This window comes from Anguilla anguilla, chromosome 11, assembly GCF_013347855.1.
Source record: "Anguilla anguilla isolate fAngAng1 chromosome 11, fAngAng1.pri, whole genome shotgun sequence".
Classification (NCBI taxonomy): Eukaryota; Metazoa; Chordata; class Actinopteri; order Anguilliformes; family Anguillidae; genus Anguilla; species Anguilla anguilla.
Window position 1 is genome coordinate 10846279 of NC_049211.1, and position 25409 is coordinate 10871687.

At 44.1% G+C, this 25409-nt stretch overlaps 2 protein-coding genes across 7 annotated transcripts in view; both read right to left on the reverse strand.

Annotated features, from left to right (window-relative positions):
* Nucleotides 1-1237: 1237 nt before the first annotated feature.
* tmem51a (transmembrane protein 51a) lies at nt 1238-18433 on the reverse strand. Its single transcript, XM_035382552.1, has 3 exons — nt 18166-18433; nt 6588-7045; nt 1238-3442 (listed from the first exon to the last, which is right to left on the reverse strand). Exons 2-3 carry the CDS (start codon nt 6992-6994, stop codon nt 3043-3045), a joined length of 807 nt encoding a protein of 268 aa, XP_035238443.1. The 5' UTR covers nt 6995-7045; nt 18166-18433; the 3' UTR covers nt 1238-3042.
* Nucleotides 18434-22597: 4164 nt separating this feature from the next.
* The window catches only part of kazna (kazrin, periplakin interacting protein a), a 269814-nt gene continuing 267002 nt past the window's right edge, over nt 22598-25409 (reverse strand). For all 6 annotated transcript variants that reach the window (XM_035381147.1, XM_035381148.1, XM_035381149.1 and 3 more), the window contains 3 exons: nt 25011-25177; nt 24461-24593; nt 22598-23995 (listed from right to left, as the gene is read on the reverse strand). In XM_035381147.1, the coding sequence (XP_035237038.1) occupies nt 23837-23995; nt 24461-24593; nt 25011-25177 (459 nt within the window). In that variant the 3' untranslated portion in view covers nt 22598-23836. The remainder of the gene's footprint in view (nt 23996-24460; nt 24594-25010; nt 25178-25409) is intronic.

Sequence of the window (25409 nt, forward strand, 5' to 3'; positions counted from 1 at the left end):
AGGTATACAGCTGTGGTCCCTGTAGATAGGTGTAGAGCTGTGGCTTCTGTAGAGAGGTGTAGGGCTGTGATTACTGTGTACAGCTCTTTAATTGTACATATTATGTGTTCTGTGTTTTATGAGTTAAACATGACAGTCAGCTCAGGAAGAACAGCCATAAAGAGAAAATGCTAGCTTTCACGTTTAGCAATAAAAAGAGAAAACCCATCAAGGACAGAAGGTTACAGGAATGTGCACTGCGAATTCCTTCTCGTTCGGGGAACTTTGAACAGCAGGTGAACTCAAGCAGCTCCACCAATAAATAAAAAAAATATTTCAGCATCAGAACTTTCAACTTTTACACTGCAGAGAGATTGCCGCCTTTATCACTGCTGACACAATATTTTTGATATTACTTCTGAACACTGTACATGGGAATTGAGTTTCCCCCAGAAAGATGCCTCAAAATAAAAAATACAAAGTTCTCAGTCAGAGCAAGCAAATGTCAGAAATGTTTGCGATGCAAGTTACTTGCCAAAAACCTTAACATAGAACATGCAACAACAAAAAAATGCAGTACGAAGCAGTCTGACGGGTCGTGCAAGACAGAGGTGCTGAAATACAAATATGGGTCGCATTTTCATTTTATTACTAACAATTTCAGGAGAGGAGCACATCCTCTTTAAAAACACATTCAAAATAAATACATCTTATTCAATACTGATTTGCATTATTAAAACACAGTCTCACGCACATTTCCAGCACTATGTTTAACACCTCCGTTCATGTTAACTCAGGAGAACCCTAACACATTGTTGAAAATATTTCTATGGGATCAGATGGCAAAAATAATATTTATGCACCTTCGATAAACAAGGATGTAGTACAGTGAATGTACAACAAGGTTACTTTAAAACATGCATTCAGAGGATTCCTTAGGCTTTCTGAAAAAAGAATACCAAGTGAACAAAAAAAAAAACGTATGTACAGCTAAAAAAGGAACAGCATCATTCTGTTAGGGAGCATGGCAGCATGACATTAAAAATACTTTTCTTGTGTGATGTGTGCATTGCTGCTGAAATTAAGTCTGAACCATAACCTAAACTGGTCACTGCAGGTTGAACTGCAAAACAAATGCAAAAACCAACCATATCTCTTATAGGTATTTTTTCAGTGAATATTTGGAATTTTTAAACCAACTAAAGTGTTCAAAGCAGCCCCCTCCCCCACACACAACCCCCCCCCCCCCCCTCCCACCCACACACACACACACACACCCGAGAAACATCTACATCTGTGATAATTAACAACAACACGGCAGATCAACTGAGATTGAGATCAATATACAGTAACTGCACAGGAAATATTGCAGATTTTGTTTACCGAGTCCAATTACAAATAATATCATTAAATGTAGGCCGTAAAATAGCCACAATACTATCTCTAATACTATATTTAATTATACACGTGGAATAAAACATTAAAGAACTGCATGGTACTTATGTAGTTACCATGTAAGGCAGTCAATCTATTCCCATACAGCGAACTGGGACCAAATATTTTTCAACACCAAAATGAATTGAATGAAAATGGAAAGAGATGAACATGGTATTTATATGAGCCACACATCTAAGGTAAACATTAGATTGAATGGGATTGCGAATACCACCTTTGCTTTGTAACAAACAAGACCAGGTAGCCATTTTGTTCCACATTCATGTTGAAAAGTGACATGTCACAAGTCCAGACATATCACAAGGACCAAATATACTTTTGAAAAGATTTCTAAAAGAAGCACCTCGAATTAGATTTCTCACATTTCGAATCAAGATTTTGTACACAAAGTCTGTCACTGATTTAAAATGGTGGGGACGGGCGGGGGGGGCATTCTTCCGGAGCTGAATGAACGAGGCGAAGTCAGATAAAGACGCCAATGGGAAAGGTCTTTCACAGGGTCCAAAAAAGCAGAGTGAAAGACATTTGGGTTCGAACCCACAACGCGGGACACTTCCCCTCCCTGGAGGGGCCATTCCCCAATCGTTCTGGGGTAGGACAGAAAAGCCCGTTTCAGGTGCTGCTGTCGGGAGGACAGAGAGAGCAGTCAGGGCTGTGGGGATGGCCAGAGTCTCTCTCTTCCTGCTGGCAGATGCGCAGTCAAAGAGGTCCTCTGTGCTCGGCCATCGGCCGGTACTGTCTGTCTGCGGAGATGCTCCACAAAAAAAAAAAAAAAAACAACAAAAAAAAAAAAACACGCAGCTGCCCTCAGAACGCGCAGCCTTTGTCCCAGGCCTACAGCTGAGGACCCGGCCATCTATGGGGTCCTTCTCTTCTGATCACGCTCAATTAGCTGGCCACAAAGATGCCTGGAAGTCTTAAAAGCATGTCCTTGTGCGCACGGCTCTAATTCAACCAATCAGCTCACTGCGAAGATGCCTGGAACGGTCTGAAAAGCACTTGTGAACCACACTGCACAGAATGAACCAATCAAAAGTCAGAATAAGAATAAGAAAGAACCAAGGCGTAGATCTGTGCTGTGTTCATTCGTATCCAAAAAGAAATCCTAAATTCTTAACACAATATCAGCCAGCTTTAGAATCCCCCAGCATAATAAGAAACACAAATGGTCATATTTGAAATTGTATGGGACCTGTCATTCACTCAAACATTCAAAGGCTGAAATTCTTTAGAAAAATAAGCACAGGGTTTGAAACATTCTTCATTACAGATACTGAGCTGGAAGGGCAAGAAACTGACTCCATTAAGGCCTGGAGGTTTTTGATCAGAAAGGAGCACATCCCCCCCCTCCCCATCCCACCCCTTCATTTAAAATACTACTGCCTTTATTCATTATCTGTCCATTATCTTAGAATGGAAAATGTGAATAGCAACAGCTATTTCACTCTGCTTGTGCCATCCTTCTGGGTGACAGGCAGGATGTCTGACAGTCACAGATAACAGTTTTAGTTCAGAGTTAGCAAGAGAGAGAAAAAGAGAGAGAGAGAGAGAGTGAGAGAGAGAGCAAATTAAGTGGCATTTCTCTCTTCCGGCCAGCAGGGGGCTCCTTCAGAGTCTTGGCAGCTGGTCATCATACTGCGGAGGAGGAGTGAGGGGCTCAATGGATGGTGGGCCGGCCTGGGGCGCGTTACTGATGTCCTTCAGGTGCAGCTTCTCCGATTTGATTCGCCTCACCTTGGGGGGGCGGAGCTTGCGGCCGAGCCCGTTCTGGCGGTTGGGCGCGGGCTGTAGCTGAGGGGCCGCGGCGGCGGCGGCGGCGGGGGTGGGCTGGGGACCGGCAGGCGCCTCGTCCTCGTCCTCGTGCTGGACGCCGTCCACCAGGTCCTCGTAGGACGGGAGCTGGGAGGCGCTGCTGCTGCAGGGCAGGAGGCTGGGTGGCGCCGGGTACCGCCCGCTGCCCACCGCCTCCTCGTAGGTGGGCACGTCATACCTGGCGGCCGTCTCCTCCCTGCGCACAGACACGCACAAGCAGAGGTTTCAACGCTCACGCCCGCGCCTAAAATCCGCCTTCCGTCCACTCACCGCCAGTAGACTTATCAGTATCAGTAGACTTCTCAAACTCAGACACTACTACACCTATAACATTATCCCAAATCAGAAAATCAGAAGGAAAAAAAAGGGAAAAATAAATGACATTTAAAGGTGGTCAGGGGAGCCATGGTGCAATCTAAAGTGATTCTGAATTGTAATCTTGACTATCACAAGCAGTCTGCAGATGCTCTTAAGCAGACTTTAAAAAATGACAGGAGAATTTCAGTTTTAGCCTCAGGAATACAAAAGTGCAAGTTCGCTAAAAAGACAGAAGGCCCATTCATAATCAGTAAAGATACACACTACACAGCTGAACTGTTTTTTAAACATTACAATCCCAAAATGAAAGGTGAAAAAACAGAAAGAGGAAGGCTGAAGAGGGTCAGAGGAGCTATGATGCAGTCTGAGGAGGTGGGCCTTCAGACTGCATCAGAAGATGGGCGGGGTTTCGGCTGTCCTAACCTCCACAGCCGTGAACAGGAGAAACTCCCCATCCTGGATCCTGCTGTGGAAGAGTGCCTGAACACCTTTACTCCATGTGATTTTCCATGCATGTACGCACCAAACCTGAGCTGATTCTGAATCGCCTCCCCTGAACTGATTTTACACTGAGCAGATCAACAAGAAAAGTTCAAGCTCTGCCGATCTCTGAAGCAAACCCTGCTTGTCTGCCTCAAAAATGCAATATAAATAAATAAATAAATAAATGATGTTTATAATCTTTGCTTTGTTGGCAAAACAAGGTCAACAAAACGAAATTCAAACACCTACATAAATAACCAAAACAAATGTTATTTACTGGAAGAACAGCACACTGTAAATACAGCGTGCGAGAGGAAAAATGACTTGCGGATGAACAGGATACAGGGGATACTGTTTTACTAGGGCCCACGCAGGTGCAGCACAAACACCCGCCATCTGGCTCGCGCCGCACCGTCTGAAGCACCGCACGAACGGCCTGGGTGTTCTGCCAGCGCTCATACCAGTTCTGGTGTGTTCCCAAACCGAGGACAGGAGAAGGGCCCACGCCCAGGCGCTCCCCGGGGGGGGGGGGGAGGGGAACACAGCTGCCTCCCGGCGAATTACGACGGGCGGACAGCGGGTCCGCTCCGAGACCTCCCGCCATTCACCCGAAAACACGGCCCTGCCTCAAAGCCCGGACTCAGCACGAAAAAATAACAGCGCGTGATTAACGTCCTCCCAGACCTCCCCTGCAAACGGTTAAAATGAGCACACGGTCATCGTCTGGCGGCTCCTCTAAAGAACCGCTACGCTGCAGCACGGCGGCGTCCTGCTGCCAATGTCTCTGAAGAACCGAAATACCCTGCGATACGGAGTCAGAATCGGCACGTCTTTCTGAAAAGCAGAACTCAAACGGCAAAACGTGTCAGCTTTTGCAGAAGTCTCCCTGCCATTCTACGCATTTGCATTTCCGCCAGACCCGAAATGGCGCCATCGAGCGCATAATTTGCCAGCGCAGAGAAACAAACACTGTGAATGGGCTTTGGCTGGGAAAACATGAATCATTTAATGATTTAATTGTGGTAATAATAGCAAGGACAGCATGTTTAATGTGACGCTCCACCCACGCCTTACCCTGCACCTGCCAAACTAATATCTGCGGAACAATCTTCTGTATTTATCAAACGCACGTCACTTACGGTAAACACAGCTAATCTTACTTCACAAAGCCTACGAGCATAATAGCCCAAGTAAGCCTACGAGCATAATAGCCCAAGTAAGCCTACGAGCATAATAGCCCAAGTAGGCCTACGAGCATAATAGCCCGAGTAGGCCTACGAGCATAATAGCCCAAGTAAGCATCTTCTCAGTCTGAACGTCATCTACTTTTGTGTGCGTTTCCGGGCCGATTCACACGGTAACGTGCACAACACGGACACAAACTGGAGAAGAGGCCACTTCGGCTGAGACCTGCACTGATGGTGCCACCGTCGAGCGCCACGTGCCCAAAGTCAGAGTCACTGGCCCTGTAACCAGAAAGGCATCTAAAGAATGCCCTGTTTTTTCTCTCGTATGGTTTAACTCCATCGCAGCAGGTCACCACTCTTTTTTCCCCTCTGACCCTCCCCCACCTTCTCGTGTTCTGGGGGGGCCAGAGTGCACTGGGCTCTGAGAGTGAGCGTAGAGTCTCTGTCCCCGAACATTGGGGAGAAAGGAAAGAAGAACACACGCACGGAAACAAACGACTGAACGAGCCTGAGGCGTTCCTGTCCTTCTGTTAGAATACTGAAAGTCTGAAAGGCCTAAAAATCGATCACCAGGATGACTCCTCCAGCTTCCAGCTGCCTAAATGCAGAGACACAAGCACACAGGCGGTAATCACACTGTACCAATTCGCTAATCACAGTGCTCGTCTCCCTCTCCCATTCTAAAGTCTTTCATTCAAGCGTCTAAGTCTCACTCCGTTTTTAAGTGTTATCTTAAATTTAACTTTTACCGGTTTTCGTTTTTAACTTCTGATTGCGAGCCTTGTCTTGCATTGTGTGGAACTTTAAAAAAATGTATTTTCTTGCTTGATTTTAGTCCTGTACTCGCCCTTTTGATCTTCATTATTTTAGAGTGCTTTTATTGTTTTATAGTGGTGTTATACTATTGTGCTTTATTTTTTTCTTTTATGTAAAGCACTTTGTGCTTGTTGTTGGAAAAGTGCTCTATAAATACAGTTATTATTATTTTTATTATTACTTCACCACTCCAGCTTTGCTGCTTGTCTCCTATAAAGACATAATTTAACCAGCTGTGACAGTTAAGATATCCAGATATCATATTGGATATGAGGCGTTCTGTCACTGAGCGGTAAACTGTGGCGCTGTGAGACTTCAAACCACCAAACACAGTAAATCAGAGAGTGTAAGGGGGGCAGATATGTGTGTGTTTGTGTAAGGACAGCGGGGAGAGGGAGAGGGGAGGGAAAGCGGGGGAGGACGTGTAAGAGTAAGCAGGGCAGATGTGTGTGCGTTTCTGTAAGGACAGGGAGGAGAGGTAGAGGGGAGGGAAGGGGGGGGGGGGAAGAGGGCGGGGGGGAAGGAAGCGGCACTCACGTCTCCCCTTCCTGCCCCTGGGTCGCGCGGGTGCTCAACCGGGCGTCGGCCGCCTGGGCCGCCCGCTGCTGCCGCCGCTTGCTCCGCACGCCCAGGCAGATGGACAGGAGCAGCATGGCCACGCCCACCCCGGCCAGGACGAAGGCCACCGACGACGTGTTGCCCCTGGCGCTGGCGTTGGCGTTGCCGGGGCCCGGCTTGGAGCCGCCGCCGCTGCCGCCGCTGCTGCTGTTCCCGGGCACGTTGGAGGGCACCACGCTCCACACGATCATGACGATGCCCAGTGCCACCAGCCCCACGCCCAGGGCGCAGAGGGCGTACTGCGAGCCCGAGTTGTTGGCATTGTCGCTGGCGTAGCTGGATGGCGGCCGCCCGTTCCCCGAACACAGCTGCCCGCTGGAGCACATCTCCCTCCTCGAACCCGGGCCCAGCCTACCACAGCTCTCCGCTCCAACTGGCTGCAGCAAAGGGGAGGGGCAAGCAGCTCGTTAATATTCACAGCACTCAAAACCAATGAACATCCCTTAAAATTGCAACGCTAGACCAATCAACAGACAAGCTAAGAACTGGACTGCTACTCACTCCCTCAGTCTTTGTCTCAGAGGAGCTGGTTAAAATCGAAGTGCTCAAAACCCGCTATCAAATTTAAACGGATCAACAAAAAAGGCCACAAACTGGAAGAACAATGCTTGGTCAGTCTACAGCAAAGAGAGGAAGGAGTGCTCCAACCAACAATGCCCCCTCCCCCAACCCAAAAAAAAAAACGTTTCAGCAAACAAAGGTGAAACTGGACCAGTGTCCCGCTGCAGAAGGGCACGGTGAAAACTTCCAGGAGTGCTTCTGCAGAGCACCCAGGGAGAAAGCCGAAAGGAGATCAGCGCGGGTTCTAATAAATTCCCCGAGCTCCTTTAAAAACGGGCCTTTCTTCCTGGGCTTTAAAAAGATGCCACCGCCACAGGAAAGCAATCCAGAGGGAGTCCAGATCTGCTGAATGAGGCCCTTCATCCTTCCTGCAGGAGCGCTGCTCTCTGGGGACGTGTTTGTACTCCACAGAGCCGGTCCCAGAGCCTCACACAGGACTGTCCAACTCAGAACTAAAGAACACCCCTGCAGCCGGAACTGCAAAGGCTCCTTTCCAACGGCAACAATACCGATGACTATAATGACAAACCATAAATTCTTCACTATCACTCCACCCACACCAGAGAACTTGTTGTACCGTGCATACCCGTACATCAACACACACGTACGCTTCCTGCAGGAACAGACAGCACAAAGCTGCGATTGGTTAGATAGGAAATCGCTGGAGATGTACTCTAAAAATCACTAGGACAACATGAATTGTTCTAGCTAATTGTGGCTTGTACTTCCCCCTAGTTTTACTTAGCATAGGTTAGGTGAGAATAATGTTCACTGCGTGAACTGGACTGTGTTCTTGGTTATGAATAACAGTACAAAATGAGCATTGTACCTTATCAAACCTGTTTTATAGTTGTTCCAATGACCTTGATATGCACTTCTGTATGTCGCTTTGGATAAAAGCGTCTGCTAAATAAATGTAATGTAATGTTCTAGCTTCATTTCCACTGCCATCATTTTTCAGCCATTTTTTATTTCATAGTTGTTGTCCCTGGTGGAAATGGGCTTCATCCCAGAAAGTAAAGACGCTAGTGAACTTCAAGATCATTCAGTTGGCAACGACTGTGCCATCAACAAAAGAGTTAAAAGGTAAACAGGATATGTTCTGAGGGAAGTAAGAAGCATTTAAGTTCACTTGGGTTGTGATTGTTGCATGAAATTAAAACACTGTTCACACACCTTCTGATGCTTATTAACCTATTCTAGGAAATAATCTCCAGAACCATGTGCATATGTGTCAAATGAAAACTGTCAGGTGCACTACTGACAGTGTTTCTAGATGCCCTTTAAACCACAGTGAACATATTCAGTAAAACCTTCCACTTGCCTCTTAAAACGGACTTCAGACGGTCACACAGCCAAAACAAACTAGTCTTGCACCACTGTTACATTAAAACGCTCATAACCACTAAGTTACGGTAAAGTATGTGGTGACACAGGAGTCAAAGTCTGTCTACAACACACCCCCGATAGGCTAACTAGCTTTTATAACTTTAATTTCTTCCATAAATCTGTCTGCTTTAAAATGGCATGGTACTGTAAATAAATGTAGGGCTTTGTGGACGGTCTTCACCTTTTAAAGTTAAAAAGGGAAAAATGTATTAATTTCCCAAAATGCTACCCCTCTCCCACTGGGCCAAGCCTTCACTGAAATGTCCCAATAACCGTGATTTCCTAAGGGAATCTATATCTATACGTTTTCTTCTGCAATCCAAACACCACGGTGTTCATATTCTGTTTAGTGATAATACAACCTAAGGCGGAGGAAGTCATCCGCAACAAGCCTGTATATTGTTGTCGGTACAACATGAAAGTAGCAAAGCATCGTGATTTCCTACACGCACACTGCGTCAGACAAGCTGGAAACAAGGTACTAGGTGTGTTAAAGGGCATTCAGGATTGCTTGAGAGCTGCAGAGGCTGTAAATTACTTTGTGACACTGTAAAATGTGCACTGCATTTTCTTTTTCCTGTTAACGCATGCACGTCGTAATTTGAAGGGTGTAAAGCAATAACTGCTCTTGAGGAAAAGGACTTAGCAGCACACAGGGGGTGGCACTAAACGTTTTCAGACTCGAATGACTCATCGGCTGACAAATGCCTCTGTACTGCACAAGCAGAAACACTATTGCTTCTCTGGATAAACGTGCAAGTGCTCAGTTACGCTTTACAGTGGAACCAGCCAACTGTACCGGAGCGCCCTTCTCTTCTGCCACGCAGAGGACACGGGACACAGAGTGTCTGCGCATGGAGATTACCATCAGCAATGAGACATAAAGCGTAAATCTACGCCTGGTCTGTCAGGGAGCAGAAGGTTACAAAACGGGGGGTCTATGTGTGAGGGACGCAATCTCTCTCTGGTTCCTCCATTTTGATGTTTACCAGGGAGGACGGACCCCAGGCAGACCGGGGAGCAAATCTGCCTGCACACTGCTGGTGGAATTCTTGTGTCATGCCAAATACCAAAGAAACAAATGGAATCTTTATCCGTAAATGCATGGCAAGTTATTTCTGGGGGGGGGGGGGGGGAGGGACTGACGTATGCTTACATAGCCTACTTTGAGCTTTTAAAAGGGATCCTGAGGCACAATTGCCTCTCCCACTCTCTCTCACTCTCTCTCACTCTCTCTCTCAGGATGGAAGGGAGGTATCAGCGCAAACTTCCCTAATGAGAATGTAGTCGATCAAGTGAGGCTGTATTCAAACACCATTTACAGACAACCGGAGAGTGTGATGATTCTGCAGTCAGCCTGAGCCTAACATTGGCAGCTCTGCTGGCTAAAGAGTGCAGACAGGGCAGAGAGAGAACAAATAACTGGACCTTAGACCAGGATGGGATACACCTGTGGCACTAGCAGTACTAGCTGCTTATTCAACTGCTATTAATGTAGAATTCTTTTTTTAATTTTTTTTTTACATAAGACATGCTGGGAGCACGTCTTCATCAAAGAAATGAACACAACCATTTAAATATGTGAGGAAACAAAACACCCATCTTGTTCGTATTCTCTGAGCCCACATACTGTCAGAAAAATTCTAACAAAAAGAATAGGCCTGTCTGACTCAGGAGGAGGTAACAATCTCAACAGCTATTTCCCAGAGACGTCACACTTCCAGCTACGATGAAAGGGAAAGGTGTGGATTTAAAATAAAAAAAAACATCAAGGCAGAAATCTTCATAAGGATCTGCCTGGAAATTCAGTTTTTAATGACACAAAGATGAATCTCTAGAAAGCAGCACAGAAGTGCAAGAGGGCAAGTACAACACCAATTCCCTTCTCGTCAAGCCGACAGAACCAAATTCCCAAAGTTTGCCTCCCAGTCCTGCTGCCAATTTTAGATAAGAAAAAAAGGCTCTTGACATGAAATAAAACTCAGATGGCACAGATTCTGACACGCAGACTAAACACTAAAGCCATCAATGCAGGGATGATTGGCGGAGGAAACACAGATGAGAAAATCGTGTCTCAGTTCTGAAGATTACAGGAAGTCCTTTCCTGTCCCGCTTTCATTTCGACGGCCCAACCCTCAAAGAGCCCTACATGTCAGTCCAATTTCACTGTTCTTGCCTTGCAGCTTGCAGGCCTCAGGCCTCATCAATGGACCTTTTCACAAGGGGCGCTGTTGGTCACGGATGACATCATTGATGGGTAAACACGGTAACATCTAAGCGCGTTTCCTCAAGTTGCTTGTAAACACTGCCGCGGTTTTCGACAAGCACTCTCGTTTGATTTGAGGAACAATTCTCTCCGAGACAGAAGACGAAACTCAACACAACTCGAACTAGATCACTCGTTGAAAAACCCCGGCAGTGTCTGCAAGGAACTTGAGAGAAAACGTGCTCAGAGGCTGTCATGTTTGCAGAGCTTGCTCTTCCATGACATCATCCGTAATCACAGTGCGGTTGTGACCACAGCCCTTGTGGAAGAAGGTCGATTAATATTAATGAAACAACACTGTACAAGAATTGAGAAAAAGAGACAGGCATGAGGGGGGGAAAATCAACTATGAATCAAAATGCTCGAGACTAAAACAGTGGTTGAGTGGTTTGTCCTTCCAGGCACCATAAGGTTGTGGGGTCAAACAAAGGACAACTAATAAATAGTAGCCAGTAGACTGGGAGTATCAAGGTGATACATAAAGTACCACGACTGTCTAGTCAGTGGTTTTCAAACAATTACAGAAGCACTGCCCAGTGTACTGCAGACAAGAGGAGGAAATGGGTTGAAGAAAAATCATTTTAAAGGATAATAAAATGTAAGGTGCAAATTGTATAAATGAGCACTTCAGTTAAAGCCTCGGTTCAGGGGGAAAAAAAAACCTTTCTATTGACATAAGGTTGAAAACGTCTGCATTGGGTAACTTCTAGACATGAAACCCTGCAGGCAAAAACTGAATAACTGAGTATAATCCTCTACCTGTCTGGAACACGCTGTCACACTAGGTAAAGGTGGGAGTCGCCCAGTATTGGAGCTATTCTATTCTTTCAGAAGAGCCAGAGTGGTTAAGAGTTTTGCCACAAAAAAAGCTCCACAAGTTAGACATCTATCAATGGCTCACAGAAAAGCTCTGACCCCCGCATTAACTGCCGACTCTCAGACGAGAAGGAGAATCCAGCTCACTCAACGCAGCGGACTCCAGACCTGCTGCGCCTCACAGCCTTTCAGCGAGCGAACGTTTGGCGCATGCCTCACGCGTTTTTTTTTTTTAACACACGCAAGCCCATACGTTGATAATGAGTCGCATTCCTGTGGATTTCATAAATGCGGGTGAGCAGAAATGCATAAAATGCATCCACGTGTTGTCTGTCAACTCAGCAATTATCTGCACGTCCATCCGTCAGCCTGTTCGTCTGTGAAAGCCATATCTGGAAATTTGCTGCGGCCATTCATTTTCCCAAAAGGAGGACAACTATTTACTTTGGTGACCTCTGACCTTTCCTCTAAAGCTAACATCAGGCCAAACATATCCCGAAAAGTACTGACAGGATTGCAAAGACGCTTGCTGTGCACCTTAATGCGAGGGGAGACTGTATTGCCTTGGCAGAGATCTGCACTCAACTGAGTGCATTCTTTTCGAGTTATCGATGTGCTTGACGTGAGCCCTTGTGCAGGATGAATTGTGTCATTTACAGCTGAATTGTAAATAAAGCATTGATTAGGAATACACAGGCAGAGTCCATGTTTACTCAAACAAGTCCAGCTCTACCACTGCAGAACACTGCTGCATGTGCAGGTTATATTAGAATTACAATCTGTAATCAAGATCCTATCTTGACCAAGGTTATCTAAACAGCTATTAGAGAACAAAAGGCCCTTCTAGAGCCAGAGACCGAGCCTTCAGCACAACTTGAACCTTGCAGAAATGTGAGAGCCCAACTGAATCCAACCAAAAATTTACTTCCAAACCTTTAGGAAGACCAAACACAAAATACCTTGATTTCACCACAAAAACACAGCTGCAAATAGCATGGTAGATGTGCATGTTCAATGAACAAATGTGAAGTCCATGTATGGGCTACAGGCACAATTTTCTGTCTATAAGTGCAGGCTAAAAACGTACCTCTTTAATCAATCATATAGCTAGCCATTCCTAAGGGCCAATATCCAGATAAACGGTCAAGTTAAATCATGGAGTTTATGAAGTTAAATGTGGATGTGCAGACCTCTGAGTGGGCTGGGGCATACTAGTAGTACTGGCCCCTGAAGCCAGCAGGACCAGACGTTGGTTTATCAGCCAAGCCCAGGGCATTGTCCTGGGCTATGGCATAGAGGGAGGAAAGCAGTATAGCATAGTCTGTGAATGTATGGTCTGAGTTAGGCCTGCTAGGTTAGAACATCAGATTATGAAATCAGATTATGGCTACAGTAGGAGGGCTCTCAGTAGTGGCTGTCTCAGCCCTCATACACTGTCCACTGGTGGCTGTGGATTGTAAAGGAGCTAGATGAAGCTTCTAATCCATGTGTTTATTCTAGGTTATTGGCACAGAGACCACATTTACTCAGTGTGCTGACAATCTTTACAGTGCCTAACCTCGTCTTCTCTGTTTCCTTTCCCCTGGGGCTCCTGCCCCTCCCTCGCCCCGAGTTCACGGACCGCTCCAGCCCGTTTCTTCGCCCTGAGTCCACAGAATCCCTCCAACCCTGTCCTTCACCCCTTGGGCGCAAACAGCCACAGCCCTGTTCCTCCCCTGCTTCGTACCCACGCCTCGACGCAGCCTGGAGCTCCAGATGTATCACCCGGCCCCTCTAAACACCACTATACTGAACTGTACAATTTTGAGTTCTAATAGTTCATTACCTCAACCGTAACCTGCTCAACCCATTTTATTTCCTATGATTGATCCCTTACTGTGTGTCAGTAACTGCTACCAGTCTACTGCTACTTTACACCAGGCCGGCCAATGGAGTATGGGTTCCCCCTCAACTGCCAGGTTCATCCCTAGATTCCCTCCCATCAAGGAGTTATTTCTTGCCTCCATTCGAGGGTTTTTTTTTTTACCTCATGCACTTGCTATTTATGGGTTCAGGCCTGGTTGTTGCTCGGTTGTTTCGCTCATTTCTGACATTCTGCAAAAGCGTCTTTGTGACAGGTTTCAGTAAAAAGCGCAAATACAAATAAAATCTATTTGATTTGAAATGGATGGTGAACGTCTCTTCAATGTATCACTGAGGTACTGTAGAGCCGATTAAAGATATAGATTACATGAGAAATAAACAAAGCCAATAAACACGCTGCAGTTACCATGGAAATTGCCTAATTCAGAAACACCCTGGGGTACTTCCAGGGGTTTAAAGGGGGGAGGCTACTTGGGGTTAATAATCAGAGGCGATAATAAAGCTAAAGAGGAGAATATCTAATTGGGCCCGAGATACAACCATAAAGGGCAGTTTCTGGCACATATGGAAAACCTCTGCAGTAGGCCCAGGTAGTCCAGTGGCTTGACTTTCTTGCCATTTCCTTGGCTGATTACTGCTCAGTGATATGAAAAAAAAAACATTTGGACGAGTGTCCAGACTGTAGAGCCCATATTTTGCCAAAAAGATGTGATGAGAGAATCTTGCCAATCCTCACATCTTTTTGAAATGCAGGGCAGCAATAGGCACTTGGAGCGGTTCATCGAGACTGACATTAGACCCCCTGCTTGCATTCACACCCTTCTACTGAAATGGTCAGGCAATCAGTTCAAATTGTAAAATCTCAGACACCAAAGACGTTTTCCAATTACAGGACGGAACTGCCAGCTACACTTACAGAATACTTTGGTTGGACTGCCTTTGTTGAAAATTAATTTTAATGAAAAATTCAGACAGCAATTTCCAAAGAGTGCAGCATGGCTTCTAACAATGAATAACAACAAATGTGCCGCAGTCAAAACTCAGCATTCTTCCGGGGCATGTGAGCATACTTTCCCCAAGTTATTCAAACTATTTAAAAACGGCACACACAAAAAATACGCTTAAACATGTGATCAATGTCAGCTGCAGCCAAACTAACTGTGCCAACAACCCACTTTAATTGACCAGTGTATCAACGCTAATGGAAGGCATGGGATATTTCTGGCATTTCTGTAGCCCGCTGTTTGTGAACCACTGAACTCTAATTGAAACCAGTGATCCTTTCCAAGCTCACCAAGTGTCCTTCCCTGCCCCTGCTTTGCTCTGACTGGGGAAACTGCCAGGACAGGGGTCTTTGTGAGGTGGAAAATTACAGAACAGCTGGGCCAGGTCCACCAATTCTTGTTTGAAGCAATTAGGCCTAGAAGCCAATTCCTGATTTCAGAATTAACAGTGGCTACTCTTGCACATCACTGCCGGTAATGAACAGATTAGAGAGAAAACTGACAATAATTTTCAATGCAAGACCTGTTCATATTTGATCATCCTTAAACACCATAATTGAAACATAAATACATACATGAATACAAATATATAAATACATACATACATTAATGTTGACATAATTTGGTCTGTATTTTTTTTAAGTTTGTGAAATGAATATAGGCTATTCCTTGAGAGATTAAATGGAAAATTGTATTTCTCAGAAGTAGACATACCACTGAAAAATTGCAGGAGAGATCACTGCATGAGAGAGATTGTAATTGAAAGCCTACTTTCATTAGCCTTCACAGACAGGCAACCGCGCCTTTCAATCATTGATAAAATGCTTGATTTTAACTGAAGAGAATAAAGAGAGGTTTGAACAAAGTCAATGGAGCCTCAGATAATATTGCCAAAAAATATGAAAGAGGACCAGATTCCTCTTTACTGAGTGCAGGGTATTTTTTAAAATTATCTCTCACTGCATAAGAAAATAGCTGAATAGTTCAGCTAAATGCCACTTATTCTGGGATGTCACTAATCTGAGTCATTTGTCTTGAGCCAAATATGAGCTGAGAATACCATGCCCGTAGGCCCGTGGTCCTTTGGGAGTATCAGGAATGAATCAGTAAAGTCTAAGGCCATTGCCAATAAGACAATAATAGTCTTTCTTCAGATTTTGTTCTTCCAATCCTCACGTAGCCAACTTAAGCAACTGCGTGAAAAAAAGATTCCAACTCGACTCATTCCCGTTTTAAACAGAGCCTGTTTTCCTCTTGCGTATTTTATAACCTCAATACACCACCATTTGCCCTACACCTGCTGAATGGCTGAAACCAAGCTAGTGTACGCTTGGTTAGTACTTGGATGGGAAACCTCCTGAAAACGTTTCTGCTGGACGTGCGGTTTGTGGGCGAATAGGGGGCAATCTTCCCTCTGATCATATGAAGTGCAGTGATGGGGACACTGCTGTAGGTACTGATGTAGTTCAAAAACGATGCTAAACTCAGGCCTTGACTCACTGTGGTCACTACATATCCCATGACACTCGTCAGCAAAGAGTAGAGGATTCACTGGTGTCCTGATTAAATTCCCAACCTGGATCTGTCAACCTGCCACCTCATCATACCGCAGTTCAATTGCCTAAAAACTCCTTCACCACATTAGCTGGTGTGTGGTGAGCGTTCTGGTGAAAAATGGCTATCATGCATTCATCACTGTAAAGCGCTCTGAATGTGAGAAAAGTGCTAGATACTGCAAATATACTGTAAGTAGCTAATTATTCATTGTTATTAGAATTATTAGATGTATATAACCCTCCCACTTTTTAAACAATTTAGTGAAGAGACTGCATTTTACGTTAGCCATGTTAAAATACAGTTGGCTCAGTGACAATGATTGGCAGGGTCTCATTACTCTTCTGTTGCGACAGTCAGAGCAACCATACGTACCACAGATATGACAAAGCACAGCTGAACCAGAGTGTATCATTGACAGAGCCAAAGTATTTTACAGGCCACCAGGAGGGTGTGTTTTACCTCTGGGATTATTCAAAGGGTATGTCCCACGATCAATATTCAGACATTCGGAGGGTGTGTCAGAGTTGCGTGCAAGTCTGAATCAAGATATGACGTTGAGTCAAGCGTGTAAAATGTCCTTGAGTGTACACATCAGTGTAATCTACACTACACTTAATCCTCCATGCCAGGGTTCCCCCTGTATTATCAAATGTTATGTCATAATACTGTTTTTTTTTTTTAAAAAACATTTCTGGCAACTGAAAAAGGGGGAACATAATAGTAAAAGACTAATAAAACTAATTGTTACCAAAACATGTAGTATTTTCTTTCCAGTATAGGCCTACATAAGATCACATGCCATGGTCTGTCATAAAATATTGAATATATTCATATTTAGATATTTTCCATGAATTTATTCATGTTGAAAAATAATCACAGTATTGCTGGACCGAAATGAAGTGTGGGAAAAAACGCTTTAAAAGCCCGTCATTTAGTTATAAACAATTATGACAGACATAATTAAGTTATTTAAAAAACAGTAATATAACATAGCTAAGTGTTCTCTGACTTCCTTCACCCCAAGGGAAGAAATCTTACTTTAACAAAAAACTATATCCACTTGAGTCAGTTCGGCCTGGATAACTTCTATTTATTTAATATGAAAATACATACTTCCAAATAATGTGAAAACTTCAGTAGATGCTGATGGTGTAGCCCATGTTTTCCATCAACTCTACAGTAACGCAGCTCCCCAAAAGGGGGGGGGAGGGAACTCAGATTCAAGTCTGCCAAGCAGTGACAAAAATACACCGGCCCCTCCCTCCTACAGTACCTTCCACATATACTTTAAACCATGGTCTGGCTGATTGTGTCTCAGTTAAAATGTCACTACAATTAGGCATAAGTGAACCGCAAATAACCGAGCCTACTTAGAGGAGTAGGTGTGTTAGAATTCTGCAACAGGCCTAATATATGGGGTTTACTACAGGAAATTTGAGTGTCTCGTGGCTGTCGGTGCATGTCACAGAAAATGCCCCGGCTTTTATATACCGAGACTAACCTTTTGTCTAATATATAAACGCAATATTTCGCTATAAGCGTACGAGCGCCAGCATCCTCTAATAATCAGTCACTCTGTCCTAAAGGTTGATTAAATTATGGTTTTGCCACACTCAAAAATAGCCTATCATTAGGCAAAAAAACTTAAGAGGAAATAAGGATAGGATGTGGAAGTGACGACAAAGTAGGCTACCCACAAATAACGTTGAAACACAGTTAACATAAAAATTCAAAAATCTACATTTAACTTCAGTGTGGAAGGGAATCTATTAATGTATTCTGTAATATTGATAACGTAAACTTACTAGTTATCCAGTAGTTTGCGTTCAGTAGCCTGACTAGCAGAAAATGTAACGATTACTTGTACCCACACTTAAAATACGTCTCCCCATTGACCGCACCTCTTTCTGTGACTAATAAGACTTAGTTCAGTTCAGTTTACCGGAAGATTTAATTCAAAAGCCCACGAGAATAAATCAGCCATAAATAAATAACTACCCGTTACTGCTGTCCCGGTGATTTAAGCAAGTGATGGCCTTACCTGAAATTCTGTTCTTGGCGATCAGCGTTCGCGTGATTTCATTTCGATTACGTTTACGGATAGAAGTGCGGTTGAACACGCACATACACAATTCAGCAAAACCAGAATTTACTTATATTATGCCCCTTTATAAGGTATTCTTCCTGATTCTCACCGACAAAAAAATCTAGAAACTTTGTCCAAACCCAAGGAGCGGAGAGGGAATCTTCCTTTACACTCCAAGTGAAGTGTTTACGGTTTTCCCCTTGGTCTTAGTGCACGTGGAGTAGCTAGCGTTTAGTTTTGATGTGTGCGTGGGGGAAGAACCGATTGTTATCGGTGAGTCAGTCAATCGTGACCGTGTCACTCTTGCGCAACTAATTATCGATATAGCTACATGCGCTTCGTCGGAGTATTACACGTATTGTAGCCAACATCTAGAACTGAAGGCGATCCTGTAATAGTAGTTATTTGCCAGTGGAATAAATTCATAATTAACAAAAGAAAAAACTCATCCCTCAGTTTTTAGCCCCATTAAATGATCTCACTTTGGGTCCCACTACCCCAGGTCACCAAATCCCTGGACAATTACTGCACGATTTCCCTGAGGACCTCTGTCAGTCAGGGCTCTTGGAATCATCCCAAAATTTCCACTGCCAATATGACACCCCTGATTATGAGACACTGCAGTTGCATTGCTCCATCAAATGCACTGTTCTTTACCTTTCATATCACACATATTCCATATGCAATGCATTGTGGTATTTGTATGCATCATAGCATATAGACTGTGTAATTCCATCCCATTAATACAGGTGGTTCATAATAAGGCCCCTGTGATGCCTCTATATCTGGTTCCAAAAATGCCCTCTTTTGGCAGTGTGGTTAGGAAATTGGGTTGCAGGTGTGACCCTGCTGTTTTGCCCTTGAGCAGGGTATTTAGGCTGAAGGAAAATAGAGAAGGATACATTCAAATTGGTTGCGATATTTTAATATGTGTGCTCAAATGTCTTTATCATTGTTGTTTCAGCGGAGGTGGGGGAAAAAACACAGGAAGTATGTCTCATACTATTTAAGTTGGATCAGATTGAGGCGAGTTGCCAGTGACAGTTATGTACATGCTACACGGACTACTGTAGCATTACCAGTATGGAAACCTACAGGACTATCTGTTTGTTTTTTTCAGCCACCGCCCAAGTCTTGAAGGTGTGGTGGCCTTGCGTCTGCCAACAAACGGCGAAATCATCCCCAACTAACCATAAAGCAGAGCTTATTGGCTATGTGGGTGTGAAGGTTGCCAGTATGATTTCCACTTGGACCGTACCACATAAGATGGAGTCTATGAGTCACAAGGAAGGATTACTCCAGACAGTGTTCACACAGAACTTTATTGTACTGTGCCCACAATGCACCGATTTACCAGTGAGTCTCCTCTGTGCGATTTACAGCAGAAGAGCAATGGTACATTTGAGCATGAGCTAACTGATGGGACTATGCACATTAATACAAGCTTGAAGTCATCGTGTAAAACATTTCATTTAAAATTTTGCTGCTGTTGGTACCAGTTGTCTGCTGTCTGCATTGCATACACTACAGAAATCCATACTGTGTAATTCATTACAGAAACAAAAAAGTTTGTAAATGTTGTTTGTATTCCGATTAAGCTGCTGACAGTTGACATCAGTTCTTAGTTAACAAGGCACTAATGTTGTGTGTAGAAAAACTAATTTCACACATTTAAATAAAAGCACGATAGTTATTATTGTTACTGAATTCCAATAAAAATGTAAAATACCGTTCCCTTAATTAAAATAAAAGATTAAGGCCCAAATTAAACTGCAATCAAATCAGCAAAATGTTTATGCAACTATTAAGATGAGGAATAAAAGCATATTACCATTAGATCGAGTCTGGGCCTAACATTAAGATTGCAGTCTAAGTTCCAGATAAAGAACTTTAGCTCCAGCTGACATGGTTAAAGGCATACCAATGTAATGTGAAATATTTCATGGAATACAAGCTGTGGCCTGTGGCTGCACATACATCTGTGTTTACTTACTCTTAAACATTTGTCCAGTTTTATCTTTAAAAAAACAATTATGAGGACAAGTGTTCTAGATTTCAGCTCATGTGATATTTAATTCCACAACAGGATACATAAGGTCAATAAATGACCGGTTTCCGCTGTTAAAATTTAGATCAGCCCAAAGATATATTTTCCCCATATTCTCATAAGATGTGATTTTTAAACATAATCTTTTAAAGAGTTGGATCAGGTGAACAGCATGTAATTATGTTGGATTGATGAATGGAAAATAATATAACCGGGTATAACCAGGTGGCAGGAAATACCTTCTTGACCTTCAGCAACTCAAATCATTTCTATTTGCCTCTGCACCTTGTGACACTGTCTCGCAAGAAAATGATCAAGCTTATAAGTAAAGGAAGCAACAGGGACTGGGACTGTGGATGGTGGAGATGCAGAAGTAAAAGAATGCTCCAGCAGGATTGGTGGAATGTTGTGGGACACATCCCCCCCTGCTATTGCTAACAGAGCGGATTATATCCAAGCAGAGAAGACTGCCTGGAAAATCCCCTGGGGTGAGAAAAGAAGCCTTTTGACATTCCGGCTACCGGCCTGGTTTGGAAATTTCAGGCTTGGACATTTCCACCTCTGTATGTTGGTTGAACAGGTGACACATCAGGCAATGCAGAACATGTCAAGATTTGTTTTGGCCAGGGTGCATGCTATAGTAAAGTAGAGCCGACATCCTCAAGCGTTCATTGAACAGTAAAGTGGTTACATTTGGCCTATATGTGATTGTAAAATGTTTTTTTTTTTTGGGGGGGGGGGGGGGGTGGTTGGTCAGGCAAGCATACGTAGAGGTTATGGGAAGAAGTGGAAAGCTAGAAAAAGCCCTGGTACTCACATGAGCAAAACATTTCGGCACACTTCAAGCACCGGAAATATGTATAGAACGTTTTGTTGATGTTACTTCAGACAGCGGGACACCAGCCTTCTGTCATTCTGTCAGTGTCTGTGGGGTGAGGGGGTGCGGGGGGAGTTGGTGGGGTCAGAAGGTTTGTGCCACTGGGAGAAGTGTCCCATCTGACATTGTCTCCCAAGCTCTTCAAAGACACCAGTGACCTATGCCACCAGTTTCCATGACATACTGTGTGTGGAACACAGCAGCACTGTACTGTAAATATGTATGCTTTCACCAGTGCTAGAATGCTCTTGCAATACAGCCGTTTATTGGCTTAACCCGCATAGTCATCGCTGGTCTATAAGCTTATAGTACTGCATCTCGGAACACAAGGAGAGAATATTTTATAATATGCTGATCCAAGAGATCTTGCGCCTCCCCCCCACTCTTCCATGCCCCCTTACAAGACAAAACATTTTTGCCATATATTTAAAAAATAATACATTTTCTAATAGCATAGGGGAACTCCAAATATGTTTTTAACATATTCCGACATGCTGTTATTTCTTTCATGATAAATTATGTTGATTATACTCGTATGTATTGAAATGAGACCAAATGTGTGTGTTTTGCAATCTTTCAATTATTTTTTTCCAAAATGCTTCTCAATACAAATGATTACATATCACATTTCAAAACACAGTTTCTAATTTCACCAATTTGTTACATTTCTATATGTATGTGGAGTTGAATGCAGAAAATAATGAAAATGTTTTCAGAACAGCCTTTTGCTTTCATTTTTAACAAATGACCATTCAAGAATGACAGTGTGTTGGGTCTCAGAATATGGGAAGATGTATATTTCGGAAGGACGATCTGTACTCGTTTCGATTGTTCCCCTAATCCGAGGCCAGCACTCACAAAGAATTTATTACTGCGCTTACAGGTGACACTGGGAATAAGGCCAGTCTGCCAGGGTGATATCTTATGAGTAAAGAGGTCTGTTGTTGATTTAAGTGAAAGAATTGGTACTCCAGACTTATCACCAGAGCCCACTGCTTTGGGACTGGGGGGGCAGGGGGGCCTCTGCAGACCTTATTTAAAAGGAATAATTACATTCTGGATTCGGAGGCATAATCAATTTTTTTTTTTGCTCCAAGGAGCCATTGTCTTTTCAAGGTCCGTGAGAATATAAAAATAATAAATGGCCCAGCACTGCTCAGAAAATCAAGCAGGAATGTGGAGACTTCCTCATTTTTCTGATAAAAGCTTTCTGCATCTGATTGGACCCTGTGCGTCTCAGTTTTAATGTCTGCATCTTAGATTGGAGGAGGTAAATAATCCACCTCCCCCCCAACACACACATGCACGCATGCATGCACGCACACTCACCCACAAACACATAGGCGCACGCACATGCAGACGCACACACACAAACACACAAGATAATCATCACTCTATTTGTTTGCTCAGAAAAGATCTGGAGACTACCTCTGAAATCCATAACAGGGAAAGCAAATAATCCATAATGTTAAACAGTGTTTATTTGAAAATGAGAGGGAGCAATTGGGAATGGCTTCTTGAGTTGCTCCAAAAAGAGGGGGTGTCAGAGGTCATCTTTGTTTGAAGAACACGTGGTCTTTCTCCTGTGTAAATCCATTTAGCTATTTTTAGTTAGATACTGGACTGCACTCACTTTCAGTGAGCAGAAATGCAAGAAGAACATCTGAATGGGATGGGGTGTCATCATTCCCACAGCAGATCCAACATAGCCACGCCCTTAAACCAAAGTATGCATGGCATTCAGTCAGCCAGCCAGACAGCTACTGAGTAGGTATGTGAAGTATTCTTATGAAATACTTTCCAGTCAGCTTTATCAATCTTACCAAACATATTTATACTTTCAGCTTAGTATATTTGTTCATTTCCAACTCAATCATTCTGGCAATGGAAAACACATATATATTAAATTCAAACTGTGTTTTTAAAAAATAATTTCTATGATGAATGACAGGGTTATCTTTATTGCAATGTGAAATGCATTATTATTACTTTTTTTTTATACAAACAAATGTGTAAAAACACAAACTGAAAAAATGCTATTAGACATGTCCTCCATCAATAAGACATTTGAGATTAACATTTCCAATAATTCCATTGACATCATCATCAGTCAGGTTCACAAGGCAGCTCGATGCACTGTCAAACACAGAGAGAATTATTTATCGAAACAACACCTAAAGAAAAATGTCTTTAATAAAATATAAAATGCCTTCATTACCCATCCTCTGTGTTATTAGAATGTGCTACTTTTTTGTCATTTCCGGACATTTCTCTTCAGTCTCCCATGCATCCATATCTGAGCACATGCAGTCCCCTATTTTGGGGTCACAGGAGATGAAACAGACTGTAGCGCTCTGCTCAGCCTCTCTCTGTTTAAAACAGTACAGCAAATGACACAAATAGAAAAATAAAAGCTTCTGCATTTTGACATTTTCAGACAGCAGCATTCCACAGGACTCCCCTTCGCACAAAAACTTCCTGTGTCAAAGGCCAGAGAGAGCTAGACCAGTCAAAGGCCTCCCCTCTGGTCGGACATGAAAGAAAATAGCCAAGTGCATTCTCATCAACAAAGGATCTTCCCAAGAAACTACAACTCCCATGACTCTAAGCAACTCTATGGTTCTCCTGCTCTCAGCATTCTCCAGTGTGAGGTCATAGGAAAGAATGCCAGTAGAGGAGGACTGTGCGGCCTCAGGGCCCATTCAGACATTGGTGACCTCAATGCCCGAGTAGCTGTGCATGGGACTGGACTCCGCCCTGGACGTGGCCTCATCGCGGCTCTCTCTCGGCAGGGAGCCACAGCTGCCATGGAAACCAAGGTCCTGCCCACCATGGATCTTGGGGCTGAACCCTAGCGGTGGCTAGAACACATGGGAGAGAGAGAGAGGCCTCAATGACAGGGTAAATGCAGCTGAGTTAGGAAAGATTGTGATGTAGTGAACGTGAAGTACACGAGCCCATTAAACCAATGGGGCTGCTAACCAGTTCTGTTTTTCCGCCGCTAGACTCCAAAAATTTTAGACTCCTAAGAAGGCACATTTAAACTCCTACAGCAGTAAATATACATCATAGTTTGTCCTAACCCAGTTACTTTGATAACTAAACCAACTTTAGTTGCAGCTGCAACCATGCAACATCTCTTAATCACTAAGAAATTCCTAATCACACAGAATGTCAACTCTCGTCTTGGAAGGACAGAGGAACTGCTTAATAATTTAATGAATATTGCAGTGAAAGCCCCCCACTGCGCAGCATTGTGCTTCAGTCCAGGTTCGCTGGCGTTCCCATCAGGCCGAGCAAATCAGCAGGGGCTTGACAGCACCCACCTTGATGGCGCGTCTCCTTAGGGACCCCTCCTCCTCCGGGTGGCGGGGGACAGAGCTAGGTGGGCGTCCCAGAGAGTTTTGCCGCAGGAGGGTGGGTGTGCCTAGCCTCTCAAAATCCTGCTGGAGACTCGTCCTTCGGTTGGGGGGGGGGGGGGGCGGACAAGGGAAAGATAGGAGAGAGAGATACAAAGAATGTCAAAAGAGAAGGGAGAGAGAGATGGGGAATTTGATGCAGATAAAGAGAAACGGGAAAGAAGAGAGAAGTGAGAAAGGTAGGGAGGTATAAGAGGACAGAGGCAAAAGAATGAAGGGAGAGATGAAGGGAAGACAGAGTGGGTGACAGAAGGATAGAGAGGGACAGGAAAGGGGGAGTAAAAGAGGGAGATCAATACAGAAAGCGAGAGAGTTTAAGAAAAGTGCACGATACCATCTGAGGGAACGACCAATGACCATGGTGCTTCAGATACAAATTCTCAGCGCAGACGATGTTTACATGAAGTCAGAGCATTCGAACAGCCTTTTAGGGGGAGGGCGATGCTCCCTCCCTCACCTGGCAGAGCTGATGAGCGCCTTCATCTCCTCACTGAGGTGCCGGCGAATCATGTGCTTGTTGCTGGGGATACCCAGTGCAGTTGCCATGGCGTCGGTGTTGAAGGAGGGATCCAGAACCATCACGGCACCATGGACTCCGCTGTTCTGGAGGTTGTCTGCAAACTCCTGGAGAAGACGGAGGTGGAGAAGCGAAAGCCAGAAGGATTTATATTCAAACACATTCCCGCTCATACCGACAGATTTTAAAAAAAGAAATTCACACCCAATTTAAAAGACGGATGGCCATTCACTATCAAACGGCCGGACGACTTCAATGTCTTCCAAGAACGTGTACAGTATGCCTCAGTAAGCATTCAGCGAAGAAATGACCCATTGCTCAAAACGTCAGAAAGAAGGT

Bases quoted from the DNA above. Each gene is read 5' to 3' on its own strand.
- tmem51a (XM_035382552.1), bottom strand. From the start codon at position 6,994: ATGTGCTCCAGCGGGCAGCTGTGTTCGGGGAACGGGCGGCCGCCATCC. The intron at 3,443-6,587 runs GTGAGTGCCGCT...GTCTGTGCGCAG, and splicing joins CAGGGGCAGGAAGGGGAGAC to GGAGGAGACGGCCGCCAGGT.